Below are 19,490 nucleotides of genomic sequence, written 5' to 3'. Positions count from 1 at the left end.
CCTGGCCCGAAGCCTATTCTCCTCCTGCCCACCCCGCAGGCCACACCCACTCCTCCCGGACGGCTTCCCACACCCCTCTTCTGGGATTCCTTTCCTGAGCAGCCCCAGCACAGTGAACCCTGCCACCTGGGCTGCCCGCATCTACACAGTGTCTGCTGTAGCCACCTGGACTGTGACGGTCACTCATTTCCTGAGCACCGGCTTGGGCAAGGCCCAGGAACACAGCAGTGACCGGGCAGAGGCGTCCCTGTCTCAGGTCCTGAACCAGCCGTGGCTGTATGGGCGGGATTTCCAGCTGGCATCTGCCATCTGCTGGGGCAGGAACAGCCTAAATCCAGTTCTGCAGCCTCCTGGCCCCAGCCCTGAGCACGTAGATGCTCAAAGAGTAAATGATGGCAGACGTGGTGGAATCACGGCTGGTGGCTACTGTGTCCTTCAGAGGTCAGAGGCAGGCCCTGCGGCCCCATGCCGACCCCTCACCACCCCGGCCAGATGCCAGTGGCTCTGCGGACGGCTCACCTGGACGTGCTTGCAGTCGTGACCTCGAGCAGGCAGCTGGATGCGCCGGAATGTGATGGGGCATTTCAGAGACACTTTGATGGCCGTCTGCTCCACGCCGTCTTCCCCATTGAGGGTTGTGTTGCCTGAAGAGGCTGCCACGCTGCTGAAATTCCGCTTGACTGTGGGGTGGGAGGCACAGGTGGGTGAGGAGGGCAGGCCCTGCTCCACACGCCCCTCCCCACTTCCTCAAGCAGCTGTAACACTTTGGTTCTCTATCCCCACCCTGAAACTGGGAGGTTCTGGGAATAACTAGCCGAGGGAGCTCCGCCTGCCGGGTACCCCAGGCCGCCCCGGACACGTGTGGGGTGCACATGCGCCTGGAGGGGATCGCGTCAGTGCCCCAGGCTCCGCAGAACAAGCCCCACCTTCCCAAGAAGGGGACTTTCTGCAAAACTTGCAGAAACCCCGTCTGGCACTTCTCCACTGATTTTCTGGGTCAGCGGAGCCTCCTCAGGTGCTTCTGCACTTAATTCTGCGAGTGTGGAAATGAGAATGGACTGCCTGGCGGGATTCTCAGGAGCAGGAGGCAACGTGCAGCATAATCACAGGGAGGAGCAGCAGGGCACCTCCCCGCATGGCGCCCCCAGAATGGTCACCTGGGGACTCCTCCAAAGGAATGGACTCTGAGACAAGTCATTTTGTCTACAGTTAGGCATGAGCTGCTGGGGCCTCCCTCCCAGTGAAGATTCCTCCCTCTCCAGGTCTTCCTCTCCTTCCAGGTGCTCACCTCCTCTAGGAAGCCTACCTGGCCTGTCTACACCACAGGACAGTCTTGTGTTAACCAGCCTCACATCCTGTGATGTGCACCAGGTGGGTCAGGATTCCCACCGGCTCCTACAGTTCCCTGCTCATCGGATCATCGCCATGGACCCAGAGGAGGGCAGGGGCCAGGGCTGGGGTGTGGTGTCAAGGACCACTCAGGGCCCGGAGTGTCGCACACGGAACCAAAGGTCCCTGATGGACCATGCCTGGGAGGCTGGGGTGTAGCTCTCACTCACTTTTGGTGATGCAGTGCTCAGCGGGCAGGAGGCGCTTCTTGAGGAGGCCTTGCAGCACGGAGCGCACGGACGGCCGGTGGACCAGCTGCAGCACGAAGAGGTGGGACTGCGAGGAAGAGTGATGCTTGGTCCTGTCCCACGGCCCCCATGGCCCACCCACCTGTAGCCTCTTCGGCTGCCCCTGTGCCCGAGGCCCCTAGGAGGCCATGCCTACAGTGACACACTTCAGGAGTAGGTGCCCCGAGACCTGGGGGAGAAAGCCCTCAAGGACCAGGACGTGTCCTTGGACCTGGGAGTCAAGGGACCCAGGCTGGGGTCACTACCTGGGAGCAGCTGCCTCTGCTCGAAGCCAACAAGGCTATGACAGATACTGAAGCACCCTGGGATGGGTCAGGGGACACTGGGCAGCAGGACTGGAGCCTGCCTCACTTCCCAGCCCTGCCCACCACTGCCCCCCCATGCATCCTCCACCGTTTCTGCCTGAGAGTGTCCCTATCTTCACTCTTCCAGGAAGCCTTCCAGGACTGCACACTCCAACAAGTCCCCACAGGCTCTTCACTCTGAGAGCATCCCGTCCTGTGACTCCTATCTCCAGGAGGCCTCACAGCCCCAATGCTCGTAAAGTCAAGACCAAAGCTTTTCCCTCTCCTGTGTCCTGAGAGGCTCCAGAACAAGGCAGGTGATGCACGCAAGCCCTTGTGCCAAGCCCTGGTCTCTGGGGACAGAGGTGTGGCTCAGATGTGGCCCTAGAGCAATGAGTCACAGGTCAGGGACACACACACATGTGATTCTGAGAGAGGATGGACTGAGGAAGGGAAGGAGTTGATAACTCCAGACTTGGTGGAGCTGGCTCGGGGGGAAAAGGTGACAAGAATAAAACAATTTCTTGTGGATGAAGTCCAGCTTTGAGGGACACAGAGTCTAGGGGAAAGATGGAGGATGGAAGGAGGGGCCAGGAAGAGGGGCCTATAGGAGGAAGTGGAACAAGAATGCAGACTGCACGGAGGCTGCGGTGTAGGGGAGAGGCCAGAGCACAGAGGCCTTGGAGGCTTTTATTCCATAGCCCAGGGCCTCTGTATGTTTCTGGGGTGTGTTCCTGAAAGATCACTGCAGTGGCTGTGGGGATGGGGCATGGAGACCCAAGGACAAGGCTGAGAAGGGGGTCGAGGACCTTGGCTCCCTGCGCCGTGCCCAGCGCTGCCCACACTCACACAGCAGCAGGCCGTGACGGTGATCTGGATGGTGTTGCGGCCCGGCTGGCACACGTGCTTGAGGTGCAGGGGCTTGTGGGAGGTCTTATTGTCACCGCGCTCGATGGTGAGGGGCGTGGCGTTCACGCTGACCTGCACCGAGGCCGGCCAGTTGGTATTCATCTGCCGGTCCTCGTGGTGGTAGCACTTGAACTGCAGCTCCAGGTCAGACCTGGGGGTGAGGTGGGGTGACGCGGGGCTCAGGTCGGCTCTGCCAGGGGGCTGCCTGTGGCCTCCATGACACCTTGCCAGGCCACGCATCCCGAACTCAATACAGCCCCATGTGTCATGCAGACCCTATCCTTGGCCTCAATTGCTCTCCGAGCCTCCCCAAGCTCTCCTCTCTCACCCTAGATATTCCTGCTGCTCCCACCTCCAATCAAAACCCATCCCAACAACCCAGTTCCCCCCATAACTCCACATACCAATTCACTCCAGCCCCCCTCCCCAGCCATGATCTCCAGGCCCTACTCTATGAGGGCGATGCCTCCCCCTGCCCGCCTCGGACAGGGACAGAGAAACAAAAAGACACTAATTTGACAAGACCACCTGAGAGGCTGATTATGCCCATTGCAAGGCTCCTGTTGCATGGGAGAAGCACCCAGGCCAGGGTGGGGTCTGGCTTAGTCCCCCCGAGTGGGCCTTGAAGACACATCACTAAAGGGAGTCCCCACGAAACCAGCAGTGACCACATATGCATGAAACCCAACAGGGCTACAGGAAACCTCGTAGACAGGGCACTCATGGCTAAGGAGGGGTGGGGGAGCAGGGCCCCTGCAACCAGGGTCTCTCCACCTTCCTGCTGAGCACCTGAGTCGCATGCCCTCACGGCCACCCAGCTGTCTGTCCCTGGCCCTCACTGCAGCCTGCTAGAGGTGGCAGGTGTGGGCAGGTGTGTGCATGCCCCATCTCAGACGCATCTCCCGCCTCGGAAGTGCTCACTGGGCAGCTGAGCGGCCCTGGTCACAGCCATGGCATGGAACTGAGTCCTGCCTGAGGAGGAAGGACTGAGGGTGCAGACACCATCAGGTTCTGGCATCCAAGAGACCCAGGCCCATGTCCCAGCTCCGCCCCTTGCCAGCTGTGAGAACCCCCTCACCCCCCCAGCCCCACCCCCGCCCCCGCCCTCAAGCTAATCAGCTTCTCTGGCCTCCGTTTCCTCTTTGTTAACCCGGTAAGCACTGCCTACTCAAAAGGTCAAAGATGAGGCATGGAAGGCAGGGAACACAGGGCCTGGCCCAGCAGGGACCTCCAGCCAATCAGCGGCCCGTCCTGGTGTCTGAGCAGCAGCCCCGCCAGGTGGCAGCCCCGGCAGTCTGCAAGGCTTGTCTGTTCTGCCCCACCCAGCCCTGTTCCCACTCTAGCTTCTCCCTCCACATTCCTGCTCTGGCCACAAGGAGCCGCTCTCAAGTTCTTCTTGCCAGCTCAGGGCCTCTGCGGCGGCGTAACACCCTGCGCTCAGCCTTTAGGTCTAGGAAGTCGTCCCGGACCACTCTCTTGGGACTGGGTGACAGCTCTCTCTTCCCTCAGGCCACTAGGGAAGATAGCTTGTCTGTCTCTCCTGCACCATCAGGTTCCCCATGACATCCCCAGGGCCTTGCGCACAGAGGGCCAGTCACTGTTGCTGAACAGGGGAAGGTGGCAGGCTGATGTTGCCACCAGGGCCTTCTCCACCCAGCCTGGGCCCATGCCCCTGCCCTGACACTCACCTCCACATCAGCGTCTGGTGGACTGTGGGCCGCAGGTGAAAGACATGGTTGCTGACGGCCAGGTTGTGCTCAAGGCGGAAGGGCTCCAGCACCACGCCATCCCGCACGGGGAACGTGAGCCGCAGCTCGTCATTGTGGGTGGCTAGGTGGGGGAGGAGCCGATGAGCCACAGGCCTCTGGCCGCCATGGGCGCACAGAAGTGTGGGCTCTGGGGCTGTGGGTGGGGCTCACTCACCCACATGACATGCACCCTTGGCTGCATGCTCAGAGACACACACAGGTGTGGGTGCAAACACGGCCACAGAAGCTGGGCTGTGTGGTCCAGCACACACCAGTGAGCCGTCACTTCTTCCTGTCTCCAGGTCCCATCCCGCCCATCCCTGTCTCCTCCTCCAGCCCACAGGCTCCCTGCTCTGGAAGCCCCGGCTTCCTCTCCCAGCCCCTTCCCAGCTGCCTCTCCCTGAGCCTCAGGTGTTAGGCAGGTGATGAGGGCTGCTGGCAGGTGGTGAGGGTGCTGGCAGCTGAACCCCACCTCAGATTTCCCTATGGGTGTGGCTTTCAAGCCCTCCTGCCCTTTCTACATGCCCAGCCCCCAAAGGCAGGCCAACTTCTAAGCCCCTGGCTCCTCGCTGGACACAGGCAGGGAGAGTGGGGCGCTCACCTGGGGGTGGTGGCAGAGCACTCATATTTGGCTTGATGTCAGGCGGGAAGGGTGGCTTAACATCTTGGCTGGGGGACAGGTATGGGGGGATGCTGCTCCCGGGGGTCATGGGGGGTGTGGGATTCCCTGGAACAGGTGAGTGGGGGTAATTTGCCACAGGAACTGGCCTGGGAGGCTGGAAGGAAAGAGAAACCACACATCCGTTATGGGGTCACAGAGATAGAAGGATCCATGGCGGTGGACATATACCCCACCCAACCCAGGTCCTAGGCTATGGACCCTGCTCCCCAGAGGGAGGAGAGCCCCCGGAAAAACCACTCCCTCCTTCCTGGCTGCACCCAGGCTTCTGACCCCATCAGAAAACAGGTAGGAGGTGCAGGGTCCCCCAGCCCATTTACCAATGGGGACCCAGGCCCTGGGTATTGGAGACTTGTCTGATGTAACCCTGGGAGGGAAGAGCTGGGTCAAGCCCAGGTTTCCCGCTCCCACATCACGACTCTGGGCCAGCCCACTGGGGTCTCCAGATAGAGCCAGGCCTGCAGCATCATAGGGCAGTGGCTCCCCAGGAGCCCCTTTCCCTTTCTCTCTTAGTCCCCACCTTGCTTTCTTCCAGGACTGGCCAGGTCCACCCCTCCTGCCCCCCCGTCCCTGAAGTTGCGGATTCTCTGGCCAGGCATGTGTGCCCCGGAGCAGACGACCCAAGAGCACACGCCATCTCCAGGCCCCCCTCACATCCAGAGGCTGGGGTGGGAGCGGCACTCGGGGTATAGTTCCTAAGACAAAAAACTACGCACCCTATTGACGTTCCCTTGGCTGTAGTTACTGTAGCTGCTTCCAGAGAAGGTGTTATTCTGTCCATTAAACTGCTCCGGCTGTTAAAGCAAGATCAAGAGCGCCATGAGTGGAGAGAAAGCTGCTCTCCCTCCTGCAATGAAATCTGCCAGGAGTTCAGGGGGTGCTGAAGAGGCCCCAGTGCTGGGTGGGGAGCAAAGGGGGTAAAGCAGGTCACCCCCTGGGGGCAGCGTTCCCCTTCTCTCTGTCCATAGTTACTAACTTAGCAAAAGAGCTTACAAAAACACAAACACTATTGTACCGAAGTTGGAGCAAAAATAGTAATGCCACATGGCAGGTGGCCACGTCAGTTGACTTAATTCCTCGGCAAATACATGTAAGCTATTTCCAGAGTCTTCTCCACGCCTGAGAACGCACTTTATCATAACCCCAAAGAAGGGAGACACTATGTGCCTGAAGACATACATCATAGTATCATTCCAAAAGCGCCAAGTCAGAAAAACCCAATGTCCACCAGAAAGGAGGGATAAATACGGCAGTTACCTCAGGGGAATGCTAGGCGGACAGCGCAAGTGGAACCACGAGACACCAAGGCAACAAGTGGCATGCTCATGATCTCATGTCAAATGAGAGATTAAAAAGTTACACCCACACCCTGGCCGGTTTGGCTCAGTGGATAGAGCGTCGGCCTGAGGACTGAAGGGTCCCGGGTTCAGTTCCAGTCAAGGGCACATACCTTGGTTGCAGACTCTTGGCCCTGGTCAGGGGCATACATACGGGAGGCAACCAATTAATGTGTCTCTCTCACATCAGTGTTTCTGTCTCTTCCTCTCCCTTCCACTCTCTCTAAAAATCAATGGAAAAAATATCCTTGGGTGAGAATTAAAAAAAAAAAAAAAAATCAGCCACAACAACTCTACAACATGCTGGACATGCATGTGGAGAAACAAGGTTTTGATTAAATGTTAATGTATTCAGGGTGCTTTCCCTTTAAAAGACGTATTTCCTTTATTGTTATTATCTTGGGTGTGCTGCAAATAGTCAAAGGAGAAGGAAAACCATCATCTGAGCCCATGAGAAGAGGAACCAAGAGAAGCCAGCCTGGCCTCTGGCTCTGGTCACTACATGCAGTGCTCCAAGCAAGGACACACACACCCTGGTGACTGCAGGGGACACCTATGCCTAGAAGACACGGTGGGGTGGGGACGTGGGGGGGACTCACCTTATAATACTGCCCCATGTTGACCGTTGGGGGCGGGTACTGCCCGGTGCTCGGCTGGCTGGGCATCCTTTGCCCGGGGTAGTTGGGTGAGGTGAGCGGCCGCGGGGGGTTTGGGGTGGGGTACTGGCCTGGCTGTGTGGGGAACTGGCTGTTTGGTCCGTATTGCTGGTTTCCATAGTTGGGCTGTGGCAGCAGAGAAAGAGCAGGAAGTCGTCAGTGTCTGGGAGCTGAGCCGCTGGCTGGACTGCCAGGACCGCCCACCTCTCTCATCCGTCCCTACCGTTTCCCACCTGCAGAATCCCTCCCTATCTGGAAAGGGAGGTGGAGCCTGAGATTGGGGCGCTTCTTGCCTGGACACGCGGGGACATTACATTCTGTCCATCTGGCTCTGAGCCGTCTTTTCGAAGCACTGTGCCCTCTGAACTCTGGGGGTACCGCTAAAGCCTCTTGTTAACACCATTGTGTGGGGGCTTTTATCTCTCTCTCCTGGTGCTTGGTATGTGACAGGCACACAGACCACAGGCTGTACCTCCGGAAAGGTGACCCCACCCTGCATCTGAGGCTGTCTGGAGGGCAATGTCCCCACACCCCACACCGTGTGGAACACACTGTTTAGTTCTGGGCCATCCGCGCAGAAGTCAGGAGACCAGGGTGGCGAAGGGCTAAGAAAACCCTCTCAGGGGAGGCACTTGGGAGGGGAGGGGAGGGGAGGGGAGGGGAGGGGAGGGGAGGGAAGAGGAGGGAAGAGGAGGGGAGGGGAGGGGAGGGGAGGGGAGGGAAGAGGAGGGAAGAGGAGGGGAGGGGAGGGGAGGGGAGGGGAGGGGAGGGGAGGGGAGGGGAGAGGAGACAGCTCCAGAGAGGGTGAGGGGCAGGCAGGGGCACTGTCCTCAGAGAGCTATGAGGTGGCACATGCCACTTCTTCTCATGCTGGTCTCCACCCTCCAGCCACCTTCCCCATCAGTAAGATCAAGACCCTCCGGGCCACCCAGATACCCAGCCATTATGTCCTGCAGAGTCAGTGCTTTCTCTTCCCCTGTTTGTTGAAACCCCTTGTCTATTAATCGTCTCTCTTGCTCTCTGGCCTCAGAGGTCTAGGAGACGCTCTGTCCCAGTGCCTGGCACAAAATAGGCCCTCAATAAACACTCGCTCAAGGAATGAAGGAAGGACCGGATAAAGCACAGAGGTGGGAGGCGTCTGTCAGTGCCGAGGAACTCTAACTCTGTGCTGCGAACGTGGCTCTGCGACAGCGAGGTCCCCACCGCATCCCTGAAGGCTGCGGCCTGCCCCCCAGGCTGGAAAAGGGATCCTGTATGGGACAGGGGCCCTGACTCAGCTCCACCCCAGGAGCCCAGCAGTTCACAGACTCTGGGGGTGTGCCAGTGCAAGCTGACGCCAGCTTCCAGGACAGGGCCAGGCTGTGCCGGCTGTCACCCAGTGTCACAGCCCAGGGTCAGGCACTTTGCACCGGGTCGCCCCAGCGTTCTAGGGAGAGGATGATCTAGCAAAAAGAATCAAGAGCCTCTGGTGGGCCCAGCTCTGGGCAGGCGCTGGGCCGATGTCTGGCTGACGACCGGGAAGCCCCCGCTTTTTCCATGGACAGCTCCTTGGGTGCCAGCAGCCCTGCTGGCCAGGCTACGGAGGCCCCTGTGGCCCAGACAGTGGGGACGACAGGAGTTTGAGTCCAGAGAAGGCTGAGAGGGCTGAGTACAGGAGTGAGGCCAACAGCACAGTGCGAGGTCCCCCGAGAACAGCCAGGATCGTGGGGGCCAATTGCCTCCTGGCCCCTTCCTGAACTGGCGCCAACCTGAAGGCATGTCGGGGCCTGGCTCAGGCTCCTGGATGTTTTTGGAGATCTCTGACCTCTCTCTGAGGACTCAGGACACCTCATCAGTGGCCAAGCCACCTGCTAGCCCAAGCTAAGGTGAACGCCGAGGAACCCCACAGACCTTGCAGGGACTTAGGGTCTAAGGGCTTTAAACGCACTGTGAGCCCCAGCTGAAGGCCACAGTTCCGAGACAAAGAGGTGAAGCTGACCTGAGAATGGGCACACAAGCCGAGTGCTGGGAGATGCTCGTAAGGGCTCTGTCCAGGGGAGGAATCAAGGCAGGCTTCCTGAGGGATGTGTGCCAGCCCAGGGTTCTGGAGTCCCCTTGTCTTTTGCAGCTGACCAGACAGGCCACTTGCTACCAGCTTGTGGTCCGAGTGCTCCCTGCAGGCCTGGGGACACCCCCCAGAAGGCCTTCCTTCCCTGACCTCACTTGGAGCCCCATGTGGGTCCCTGCTCAGACCTATCTTTCCTGTTGAAGCCTCGGATCCCAGAGGCAGGAGGTGTGGATCAGACCTTCCTAAATCTTCACACGCCGTGGCTCAGCTGGCTGGGCAGCCCGTAGAGCAGCTGACTACTGATGAAAACATGCTGTCTGCCTTCCAACCTCCTCTCCGATGGCCAGTCTTTAATATTTCCCAGCTTTTGTCTCACCTCTCACTCTTGGAGGGAAGTGGGGAAGCCCTGGTGCGGGCGGGAGGCTGTAGGCCTATGGAAGTGTAGTTCCTTACCAAAGTGTTCCAGCTACTGTCTGCATGAGACAAACGTGAATGCTAACAGAGGCCACGGCTTGTCAAGGGCCCTCCCATGCCAGCCCAGGGCGAAGCTCCTCATGTCTCCTCACTCAAGTCCCACAAGCAACCCTCGGAGGGAGGCTGGAGCGCCACCGCCTTTCCAGGTGACGAGGCTGAGCCTCAGGGAGGACTTGCTCAAGGTCTCCCAGCGGGGAAATGGCAGAGCTGGGCTTAAACCCAGGAGCCCCTGACTCCTTGGGCTCTACCTTTAGGCCCAGGTTTTCCAAGGGGGTCAATCCCTTTCCCAGGTACTTCCCACAACCCTGGGTCTTCAAGCCCCAGGATCCTCCCTCCTCCAGCCCTGCCAACTCCCTGCCTGTGGTCACACTCACCTCTCCTGGGTATGGCCTCTTTATGCTCTGAATGGGAAGGGACTGGGGCCGGGGGCCTGGGTAGGTCTGCTGGGGCATCCGCTGCCCATGTGTGCCAAAGGGGCTGATGCCGGGCGGCCGGGGCTGGTTCATGCCCATGGGAGGGCCGCTCATCCCGGAGGGTGTCATGCCAGCCGCCATGCTTGCAGGGTTCATGCTGCCCCCCATGGAGGCAGGCCCCCGTGGCCCGGGCTGGTTCATGAATTGGCTGTTATACGCCTGGGTGGGACCCATCTGGAAAGAGGAACAGACCTTCAACGGGAGAAGAAAAAAAAAAAAAGAATAAAATGCCACATGCATTGAAAGTGCAGGGACGGAAGGGTAGGGAGGTGGGGGCTTGGGGTGGGGGGCACTTTCCTGTGTGGTTGCCACTGGTGACCAGGCCCCTAGGAGCAGCCAGCCTCCTGGGCTCACTGCTGCCCTCTGCAGACCGCACAGGAAAGATGCAGCCCAAGGGGTTAGGGGTGGGGCATGGTCACTCCAATGCACAGGCAGCATTTCCAGGGAGAGGCAGGCAGGAAATGGTAAGAGGGTGCAGGGGCGGGCAGGATGTGGGAGGATGGAGGTGGATGAGGATGGAGGCAGGAGCCCCTTTCCTGGAAGCCCTGGCCCCACCCTTGGTCCTTGGCCAATGGAGATACACCCTCCATCCAGATGTGGCCCAGTTCCTACCTTGGCCCACCAGCTCTGCTGTCCTCACCCCCATACCTGTCCTGCATTCCCGTGGGGGCTGCCCCCTCCTCAAACCCCACCCGGTCCTTCTGAAGGTTAGGAGGGCAGAGCTAGGACCTGGGTGGAATTCACAGATGCTGACTAGGAGAGCAATGGCCCTCAGAGGCACCCTGGGGACAAGCTGGTAACAAGGCTGTGCTAGACACGGAGCCCCTCTTTGGGGAGTAGGGGCCCAGAGAGCAATATGGAACCTCTGCCCACATGCAGACACACACACTACACCCAACCAGACGCATCCACACCCTAACACAATCTCCATGTGCTCCCATGAAAACCCAATGTACCCTGACACCATCAGCTCCCTCAGCATACAAAGCCCCACAGGCACCAACACCCCAACTCTGATACCCGGGGGCTCTCTGCCGGGCTGGCTGGGCGAGACTGGACCAGGACGAGAGGGGCCCTTACCGGTCCATATTGGTTTATATCCTTATTCTGCGTCTCCTGCAAGGCTGCCACCGTGGCAGTGGCTGTGGCTGTGGCCGTGGCTGCTGCTGCCGCCACTGCAGCTGCGGCGGCAGCGGCGGCCGGCTGACTGAAGTCAGCAGGCGGCCTGGTGTGCGGAGGGATGCCCATGCTTGTGGGGGCGTTAGGACCCCCAGGGTAACTGCGAGGGAGAGAAGGGAAGAGTTAGATATGGCCTGGGCTGGGAGGGAGAGGATGGGCCCGTTCCAGGCCCTCCTGCCCTCTGCTCACAGCGGGGGAGGTGTCTAGACTCGGAGCCCAGAGGGGACAGGGGCCTCTTGTGGGTCAGCAGCCATTCATGCCGCTTGGCGAACACTGAGCTTTTGTGTTCCTGGAGCCCTGGCTCGACGTGGCTGACACTCACTGCCATGTGCATTAAATCACTGCACCTTGTCCACCCTGCTCAGCCCTGGAGGAGGATGTGGAATCTCAGAGAACCTGAGCAACACGCCCAGAGCACTCCGGACATGGATGGGCTGGCGATTCAGCTTCAGGTGTGTATGGCACTTGCGTTTAACCACCTACTGCGTTGGTACCCAGTCAGCCCTGGGAGCTGGGGAGGAGTGAGGTCAGGAAGGTGGTCTTGGACAGAGCAGGGCAGCAAGAGGAGAAATGGGGCACCTCCACCCCACCCATGTCCCCGCAGCACCTTCTGGGGGGTTCCTTGCCCTTCTCCCTTCCCGTGAACCGGGGACTCTCAGCCTCCGCACAGCTTGGCCTTTGTAAGCAGCAGGCAGGGCTGAGCTCCCAAGCCCCGTCTGTAGTTGCCCTTGAACTCCCCTGATCCAGCTTTCAGTGTCTTCCAACTTACACAGGTGTGAGGAGGAGGTGCATTTTGAGGAATGGGGTCCTTTTTATCCCCATGGGCCTGATAGCTGTCACTATGCCACCCAACTGCTGTGGGCATCTGATGGGACGGCTAGGGGCAGAGGTGCCTGGACTTGCCCGCCCTACAGGCCAGGAAGCATGGCACCGGGACTTAAATCGGACTCTTCTGCCTAGATGAGGGGAAGAGCAGGGTGCCTGGTGCTCTGAGGCTCACCTGGCCCCGAAGCCCCCACTGCCAGGGTAGTTGGGCCGGCCGTACATGCCCTGCTGGATGTAGGGCTGTGCAGGACCCGCCTTGGCCGAGAACTGCTGCTGCTGCCCAGCAAACTGGGGGGAGTTGAGGCCGGGGTTGCTGGTGGTCATGCCCGAAGCCATGGGGTTGCCGCCTGGATTCATGGGGTTGTTGGCATTGGCCATAGGGTTCCCGAGGACCTGTGGGCAGAAAGGGTGGCTGTCACTCGAGCGAGTAACCCCAGGTGACATGGAGAGAACAAAGAAGAAACAGGGAAAGGGCGGTGGAGAAAATGAAGCAGAGGGAAGGCAAGAGAGGAAAAGGAGAAAAAAGGGGGGCATCTATTGTGGCCAGAGGGCACGATGATCAGAGGAGTAACCCAGCCAGAAGCAGGCAGCAGAGAAAACCTCAGCCAGTGGGGAAGTGAGGAGCTGGGCCTGCACCAGGCGGCAGGTGGGGAAGCAAAAGGGCCTGGATGCCCAGAGGGTGGCCACGCAGAGGCCCTGGTGGCTGTCATGTGACGGCAAAGAGAAGCCCAACTTGGCAGCGATGGAGGGCAGCAGAATCCTGGCTGAGGGGCCCCTGTGGCCCAAGACCCCAGGTGATTCCCTCCAGGGCAGCACTAGCCCTGAGCTGGCCTCGTGGCCATGGTAGGGAGGGACGGAGGTGGGGTGGGTAGAGAGGAAGGAGTGCAGAAAAGAGGAAGGCACGAGAGTGAGAGGCAGAGTTCACTAGGGATTTGTCAGAGTTTAGGCTTCACATTTTGCTGAAATCTAACCCAGGTCATCCAGGGTCAAAGACCCCAGACGCTGGAGCCCTGATGTCATTAACACTCAGGTAGTCCTTCTGTTTATCCAACCAAGGAACCACGGGCTAGGGAAGAAGCCCTGCTATCTGTCTGTGAGATGAAAGCTATTCCCCCAGAAAGGCCCTAGGATGGGGCAGTGCCCAGGGGCCAGATGCTGCCCTCTGGAGGCAGGTGTGAGCTCATCCTGGGTGGAGGCGTGCCCAAGGCTGGGTGTGCCCTGAACGCTGGTCTTCCAGCTGGGCAGAGTCTGGGATAGCAAGGAGGGCTGGCCTGTGACCCGAGGGCCCCAGGGCTCGAGGGATGGTCCCACCTGGAGGGGCTATGGGTGGGGGCAGGACAGGCTCTTACCTGGCTCTGGGATGTGTTGGTTACTCCCCACACCGTGGTGACCACAGAGAGGGAGCCGGGAGGCTGGTTGGTGTTCTGCTGCCAGGGGACAGGGTCATAGGGGAATGACCCATCACTGCAAAGGGAGACAGAGGGGTTCTCAGGGGCTGCGGACACTGACCAGGCCGGGGCGTGCCCACCACCCCGCCGTGCTCTGCAGCTCCCAGCCAAGCCTAGGCAGTTCTGCATCCCCAAGGCCCGGCATGGAGGCCGGTGCAGAACAGGTGTACCTCAAATGGTGACAGACTGCAAGGGTGACCACCTCTCCTGCCACCCCCATCACTGAAGAGGGGCCCCTAGGCTGTCTGTGTCACCGGAGTCTGAAGTCCACAGGCCACACTATGGAGGAGGAAGAGAGACTGCAGGCTGACTCTAAGCACCCCCTGCAGCCATGCTCGGACTCTAAGTGGCTGTCTAGAACAATCCCTGGCTCCCCCGTACCAGCTTCCCCTCAGAACTTCCCGGGTTGCCGAAACCGGTTTGGCTCAGTGGATAGAGCGTCGGCCTGCGGACTGAAAGGTCCCGGGTTCGATTCCGGTCAAGGGCATGTACCTTGGCTGCGGGCACATCCCCAGTGGGAGGTGTGCAGGAGGCAGCTGATCGATGTTTCTCTCTCATCGATGTTTCTAGCTTTCTATCCCTCTCCCTTCCTCTCTGTAAAAATATCAATAAAATATAAAAAAAAAAAAAAAAAAAAAAAGAACTTCCCGGGCTCTTCTCAGAAAAGGTCAGAAGGCCCCAGCCTGAGTGCTGGCTCTCCCCCTTCCTCCCCAGCCCTCATGGGGGGGCTGCCTGCCCTCCCGGCCCACATGGCTGTTGGAAGGAGTGTCCTCTGTTATGTTCTTCCCACTCCAGACCACAGCTCTAGGCGACCTCTCCCGCCCGCCTCTATGCTCACCCGCCAGGCTAAGCGCTCCAGCCCCTAAGACTGGGCACAATCAGAGGTTTCCATTGTCCCCATGTTACCAGGCAAAGTCCAAACAGACACTGCAAAATGACTTACCCGGACCACATCCCACATGGCTTCCCGCCTTGGCTCCCCCGTCCCGGAACATCCCCCGCCCCTGCTGTTCCCACGTCTTCCCAGTCACCTTGCTAGGCCCAGCAGGACCCATCTTGTTTGGTGACCCCCAAACACCAGAGGCCAGGACCTAACCTCAGGCCCTGCCCTACACACAGTAAGTGTTCAATAGTGGCTTGCTATTATTAGCAGCCGTGGTGCAGGCGGAGAGTGAGGCCCAGCAGACCCAGGGGAGAGAGGATCCGGGCACAGCCCCAGAGAGAGGGCTGGCAGGGTCCCAGCCCTGGGGGTGCCAGGCTGGGCTGCTTCGTCCCTCAGCCACTCCTGCACTGACTCTCTGGCACCTTGCACACAAGATGTACACCCGGGAAGGATATAAGGCAGAGCGCCCACAATTGGGGTCCCACCTTGGCCCACGGCATTCCGGAGGGAATGAGGCCTGCAAGGCAGCACTGCTGGGTACTTGGGGGGAGCAGCTCTGGAGGAGGGTGGCATGGCAGAGGGCATCTCATGCCTCCGTCTGGCTTGTGCCTTCATTGCAGGAAGTCAGCAGAAGACAAAGACCTTCCCTCACACCCGGAGGCCAGGACTTCCAGGAGTGAGTGCTGTCCTGTGCCACAGGCATGGAGGGCTGCTGCGGGTCTTGCACCTGCTCCTTGCCAGGTGGAACCCTTGGCAGTGTGGATGGAGTTGGGTGGGCACCTGCAGAGGTGTTCAGGCTGAAGGGCAGGACTGTGTCACCGTGTGCCCATGCTTGTTCTTCCCTTGCCTGGCCTGGGCTTCCCTCTTATCTCTGCTCACCAGTCATTCCCTGGCAGGCCTGTCCCACCATCCTGGTGTGAGAGCAACCCCACTTCATCCCCACTCCTCTTGCCCTGCCTCTTTTGGTAGCCTGGGTACAAGTCCTGGTCCTGACCCTTCCTGGCTCAGGGACCTGGTGCACGTTTCTGAGCCTGATGAATTCAGCATCCTCATCTGTAAATGTGGGCCTAAGAATGGCTCCCTCCCCAACCTCCACCCCCACCCCAACCCACTCAGTGTTTTCCAGATGCTAGTCACGAAACACGAGCGGGTCATGACATCAAACGGGTGCTGGGGAAAAAAGAGGGACCAAAACAAAGCCATCAAGCGAGAGCACTTGGTAAGGCTGAATACTGTCCTTGACCTTATGTCTTGATTTCATAGACAATATAGATGCGCCCTGGGTCACGGTGTGATGTGCACATTCACTGTGGGTCAGGTAGGCTCGAACAACACGGGCCTTGGCAGTGCGCCTGAGGTGAGTCAGAGGAGAATGCAGACAGAGGCTTTCTGAGCTGGAAAGTGACCCAGACTCTGGCGTACTCATGACTCCTGGGGAAAACAGCGGGTCGAGAATGGGATGAGAGGAGCTGCTCTCAGGGACCAGACCTCCTGCCTGCTCCTTGCCGGCCAGACACCCACCGTAGGGGTCATCGGAGAGGGGCCGCGGCCCAGAGGCACAGGCCAAAGGGGACAGACAGCTCACAGTACACCTGGGGGTGCTGACTGGGGACCCAGAGAACCCGGCGGGAGGAGAAGCACAGGAAAGTGAGCAACGAGCCCGCTCCTCAGTGCGGCTGGGCCGGAAGAACCTCTGCTCTCCAGGCCAAGGTCCCTGGCCTTTCCGGCTGCCCGCTGGGAAGTACTTCCCTCCTCTGTCCATATCTGGCTGCCATTCAGAGGGAGGCCAGAGTGCCTGGGATCTGAGAACCCCACTCTTAGTAATCCTGCCCAACAACAAAGAGGAAACCGCTGGACCCCCTCTCTCCTGTGGGGCCCCCGTCCTAGGTGTGGCTGGATGGAACTCAGGACCCCCAGCAACTGCCCAGATCACAAGCCGGGCCTGTCCTCTCTCCCCCAGATCTCCTGCCCCATAAGCTCCACCCACCAACAAGCTGATGCCCGCTATGGCACCTGGCAGGTTGAGGAAGTAAAGCCCTTGCGAGCCCCAGAGGCCAGCAGCTGCTGCCTCACCACCTCAGCGGGGAGGCCCCAGCTCACCAGGATCCTTCACAGGCCCACAAACAGCTCCGGCTGCCTGCCTGCCGCTCCGTGGGTGGGCCTTGTGGGCGGAAACCGGCTCCTTCCTGTTTCGCCCCCTCTACTCCAAACTCCGTGAGAAGCAAACTTAGCCAATGTTCCCAAACTGGGCATTCCACCGTCTGGCTGGTAGGCTCCCACAGAGCCCAGGCGCACACCAGTGGGCAAGCATGTGTATGAGGGACACGTATGTGTGCATACGCACGAGCCCTGCTGGCAGGCTGCTGTGCACACCTCGGGGAGGAGACGGGCACACACAGGGGTGGTCTCGGGGACTCGCTCGCCTCCACTTGCACCTGCTGCCGAAGCAGAAGTGGCAGCCGCACCAACACGGCTGTGACTCATCTCCTGGGGAGACAGCTCCTGCTGTCACAGTGAAGACTCTCGCCCCCACAGGCGCGGCACTCAGCCCTGCCGATGCCATTGCCCAGACCCAGACATCAACACTGGGGCTTGCCCAGGCCCTGTGCCCAAGCATCAAGGACAAGCCAGGCTCCTGGGCCCTACAGGATGAGAGGGGGCCCAGGGTGACAAAGATAAGACCTGTGTGTGTGTGTGTGTGTGTGTGTGGAGGGGTGTCCCGAGGCTCCTTTCCTCCCCCTGGCCAAATCCTATTTCACCAGCAGATATGCTCAGCCCAGGCCAGAGCCCCCAGGATCCGAGAACCCCATGCTTAGTAATCCTGCCCAGCTCTGCACATCCTTGATCCAGCATGACCCGGCCTCAGGCCTGAGTTGCCCCCAGCCACAGTCCTGCAGCCAGAATGGCTTCAAATCCTGTTCCTCCTGCAGAGGCACCTGTGCCGGAGCCACGTGCAATCTCAGTGGTGTTCTCCTGCCAAGCGCCTTCTAACACACGGGGCAGCTAGCTGCTTTCCCACCTCTGTACCTCTTCTCAGCTGGATGCTTCGTCCCCACCCTGAAAAATGCCACTCATCCTCTCGAGGCTCCTCCTCCAAAGGCCACTTTCTTCAGGAAGCCTTGGCCATGTCCACTTACTCCACCTGCTTTTGGGGTCTGCATGAGCCCCCCTGCCTAGGAGCCCGGAGTTCTCAGGCTCCCTGTTCCTGGCAAGATGCCTTCCCACCTGCACAGGATTGAGGAGCCCTTGCTAATCAAAGTGCCAGGGAGAAACAGCACCAACCATGTTCATCCTCCGCGAGTGCCAGGAATGGATGAAAGCGTCCATGCATTAAGTCTGATTGCCGACCACCTACATGTGCTTGTGGCCAGAGGCACTTGCACCCAGGAAGTGGCGGTCCTGCTCTCCAGAAAGAGGGACAGAGGCAGGTGAACAAAACCACTACTCTCTCCGTGCCTCAGTGTCACCTGTAAAATGGGGATGGTAACTGCCCCTCCCTCCAGGGGTTGTCATGGGGATTAAGCAAGCCCACATGTGTAAGGCAAAATGACTGACTCCAGCACATCTCGGCACCCGAAAACCGTTGGCTGCGGTTATTGTTGCTCTTGTTATGATGTATTCAGTGGCTTCTATACACAGAGACAATGTGAAGTGACTTTCACTTAGAACTTGTTTAATTCCTTAAAGTGAGCTCAACGGAAGCATCTCCTAGGAGCCGAGGGTCACTGGCTCCCAGAGCTCAAGGGCCAGGGCACAGTGGACCGCCCATCTCTCCATCTAAGGGAGCTTAGGATCCAGTAGGCAAAGCTGCCCCTACAGAGATGACTATAATGCAAGGAGGCACGCACTGCGAGGATGACCAAGAAAGGGACAGCTTCGGGGGGCTTCCCGGGACGTCATCTTTGGGAAGCCACCCGGCATGAAGGGACAGAGGATATGTAAAGTTTGGCCTCAAAGACAGGCTGCAGAGAAAACCCAAATAGTGTCCCAGGAAAACAACACTTTCTACATCAAATCACTGGCTTTGGCCTGAACTCAGAATACTGGCAAATATTCAAGGACTCTTGACTTAACATTTTTGAAGTTAACATTCAAATGGCACAGGGAGGCCTTGCAGGACAGTGCTTACCTATCTGGGCTCTGAACTTAACTTTTTGGGGAGTCCTGGCTTTGGTACTGGTAATTTCTATGATCTGGGACATGTTACTTAAGCCAGTCTCAACTTGCTCATCTGTAAAGTGGGACTAACACTCTGCTAGGATGAAACATACAAACACAAGTAAAGTTTAGCACAGTGCCTGGCAGACAGTCCCTGTTCAACTTACATTTTTCTCTCCCATTCTCCAGCCTGACTGCCCTGTAAGTACCCATATTCACTTAAAGATGATAAAATGAAGGAGCTTGGAAGTTTTGCAAATATGCTACCCATGGGAGGAGGTGTTATCATTCCTGACTGTTGGACATATCTTCCAAACCTCTTAGTGTTCCTCCGTCTTCCATTTTCTATCTAGTGAACTCCTACCTATACTTCAAAGCCCAGCCTGGATACTTCCTTTTGTGACTCTCCTAAACAGAACCAAGAGAATTTTCCTCGGTTCCCGCAGCACATTTTTCATATATGTTATAAAGAGTTCTTCACACTGCAGTTAGAGTAGATGGCTCATAGGTGTGTTTGCCAGCTCCATGGGCAGTGACTGGTGTTTGCTAAATGTGGGAAATGAGTCAAGCTCAGGAAGAGGGAGGGATGATTCCTGGTTCCTGGGTACCTCCCGTGGCAGTGTCTGCAGACCTTCAAGGAGGGAAGAGGAGGAGGGCTGAGTTATTTCTTCCCCTGCACTTCTAACAGCCACTTTATTTGGGAGAAATAACAAATTCCGATTAAGGGCATTGTCAGACCCTAATGAATTTCCC

General features: G+C 58.7%; 1 protein-coding gene across 4 annotated transcripts in view; it reads right to left on the bottom strand.

The window, feature by feature from the left end:
* The window catches only part of ZMIZ1 (zinc finger MIZ-type containing 1), a 222,102-nt gene that overhangs the window by 11,735 nt on the left and 190,877 nt on the right, over positions 1–19,490 (bottom strand). For 3 of the 4 annotated variants that reach the window (XM_080642496.1, XM_080642498.1, XM_080642499.1), the window contains 11 exons: positions 13,598–13,712; positions 12,424–12,641; positions 11,325–11,523; positions 10,146–10,436; positions 7,194–7,376; positions 5,974–6,051; positions 5,180–5,354; positions 4,519–4,660; positions 2,771–2,981; positions 1,560–1,665; positions 520–680 (listed from right to left, as the gene is read on the bottom strand). In XM_080642496.1, coding sequence (XP_080498622.1) covers positions 520–680; positions 1,560–1,665; positions 2,771–2,981; positions 4,519–4,660; positions 5,180–5,354; positions 5,974–6,051; positions 7,194–7,376; positions 10,146–10,436; positions 11,325–11,523; positions 12,424–12,641; positions 13,598–13,712 — 1,879 coding nt within the window. The remainder of the gene's footprint in view (positions 1–519; positions 681–1,559; positions 1,666–2,770; positions 2,982–4,518; positions 4,661–5,179; positions 5,355–5,973; positions 6,052–7,193; positions 7,377–10,145; positions 10,437–11,324; positions 11,524–12,423; positions 12,642–13,597; positions 13,713–19,490) is intronic. The other variant, XM_080642497.1, reaches the window with a different exon arrangement.

This window comes from Plecotus auritus (assembly GCF_963455305.1).
Source record: "Plecotus auritus genome assembly, chromosome: 9".
Lineage (NCBI taxonomy): Eukaryota > Metazoa > Chordata > Mammalia > Chiroptera > Vespertilionidae > Plecotus > Plecotus auritus.
Note: the sequence above shows the minus strand (reverse complement) of the source record. Positions and strands in the feature narration are given on the sequence as shown.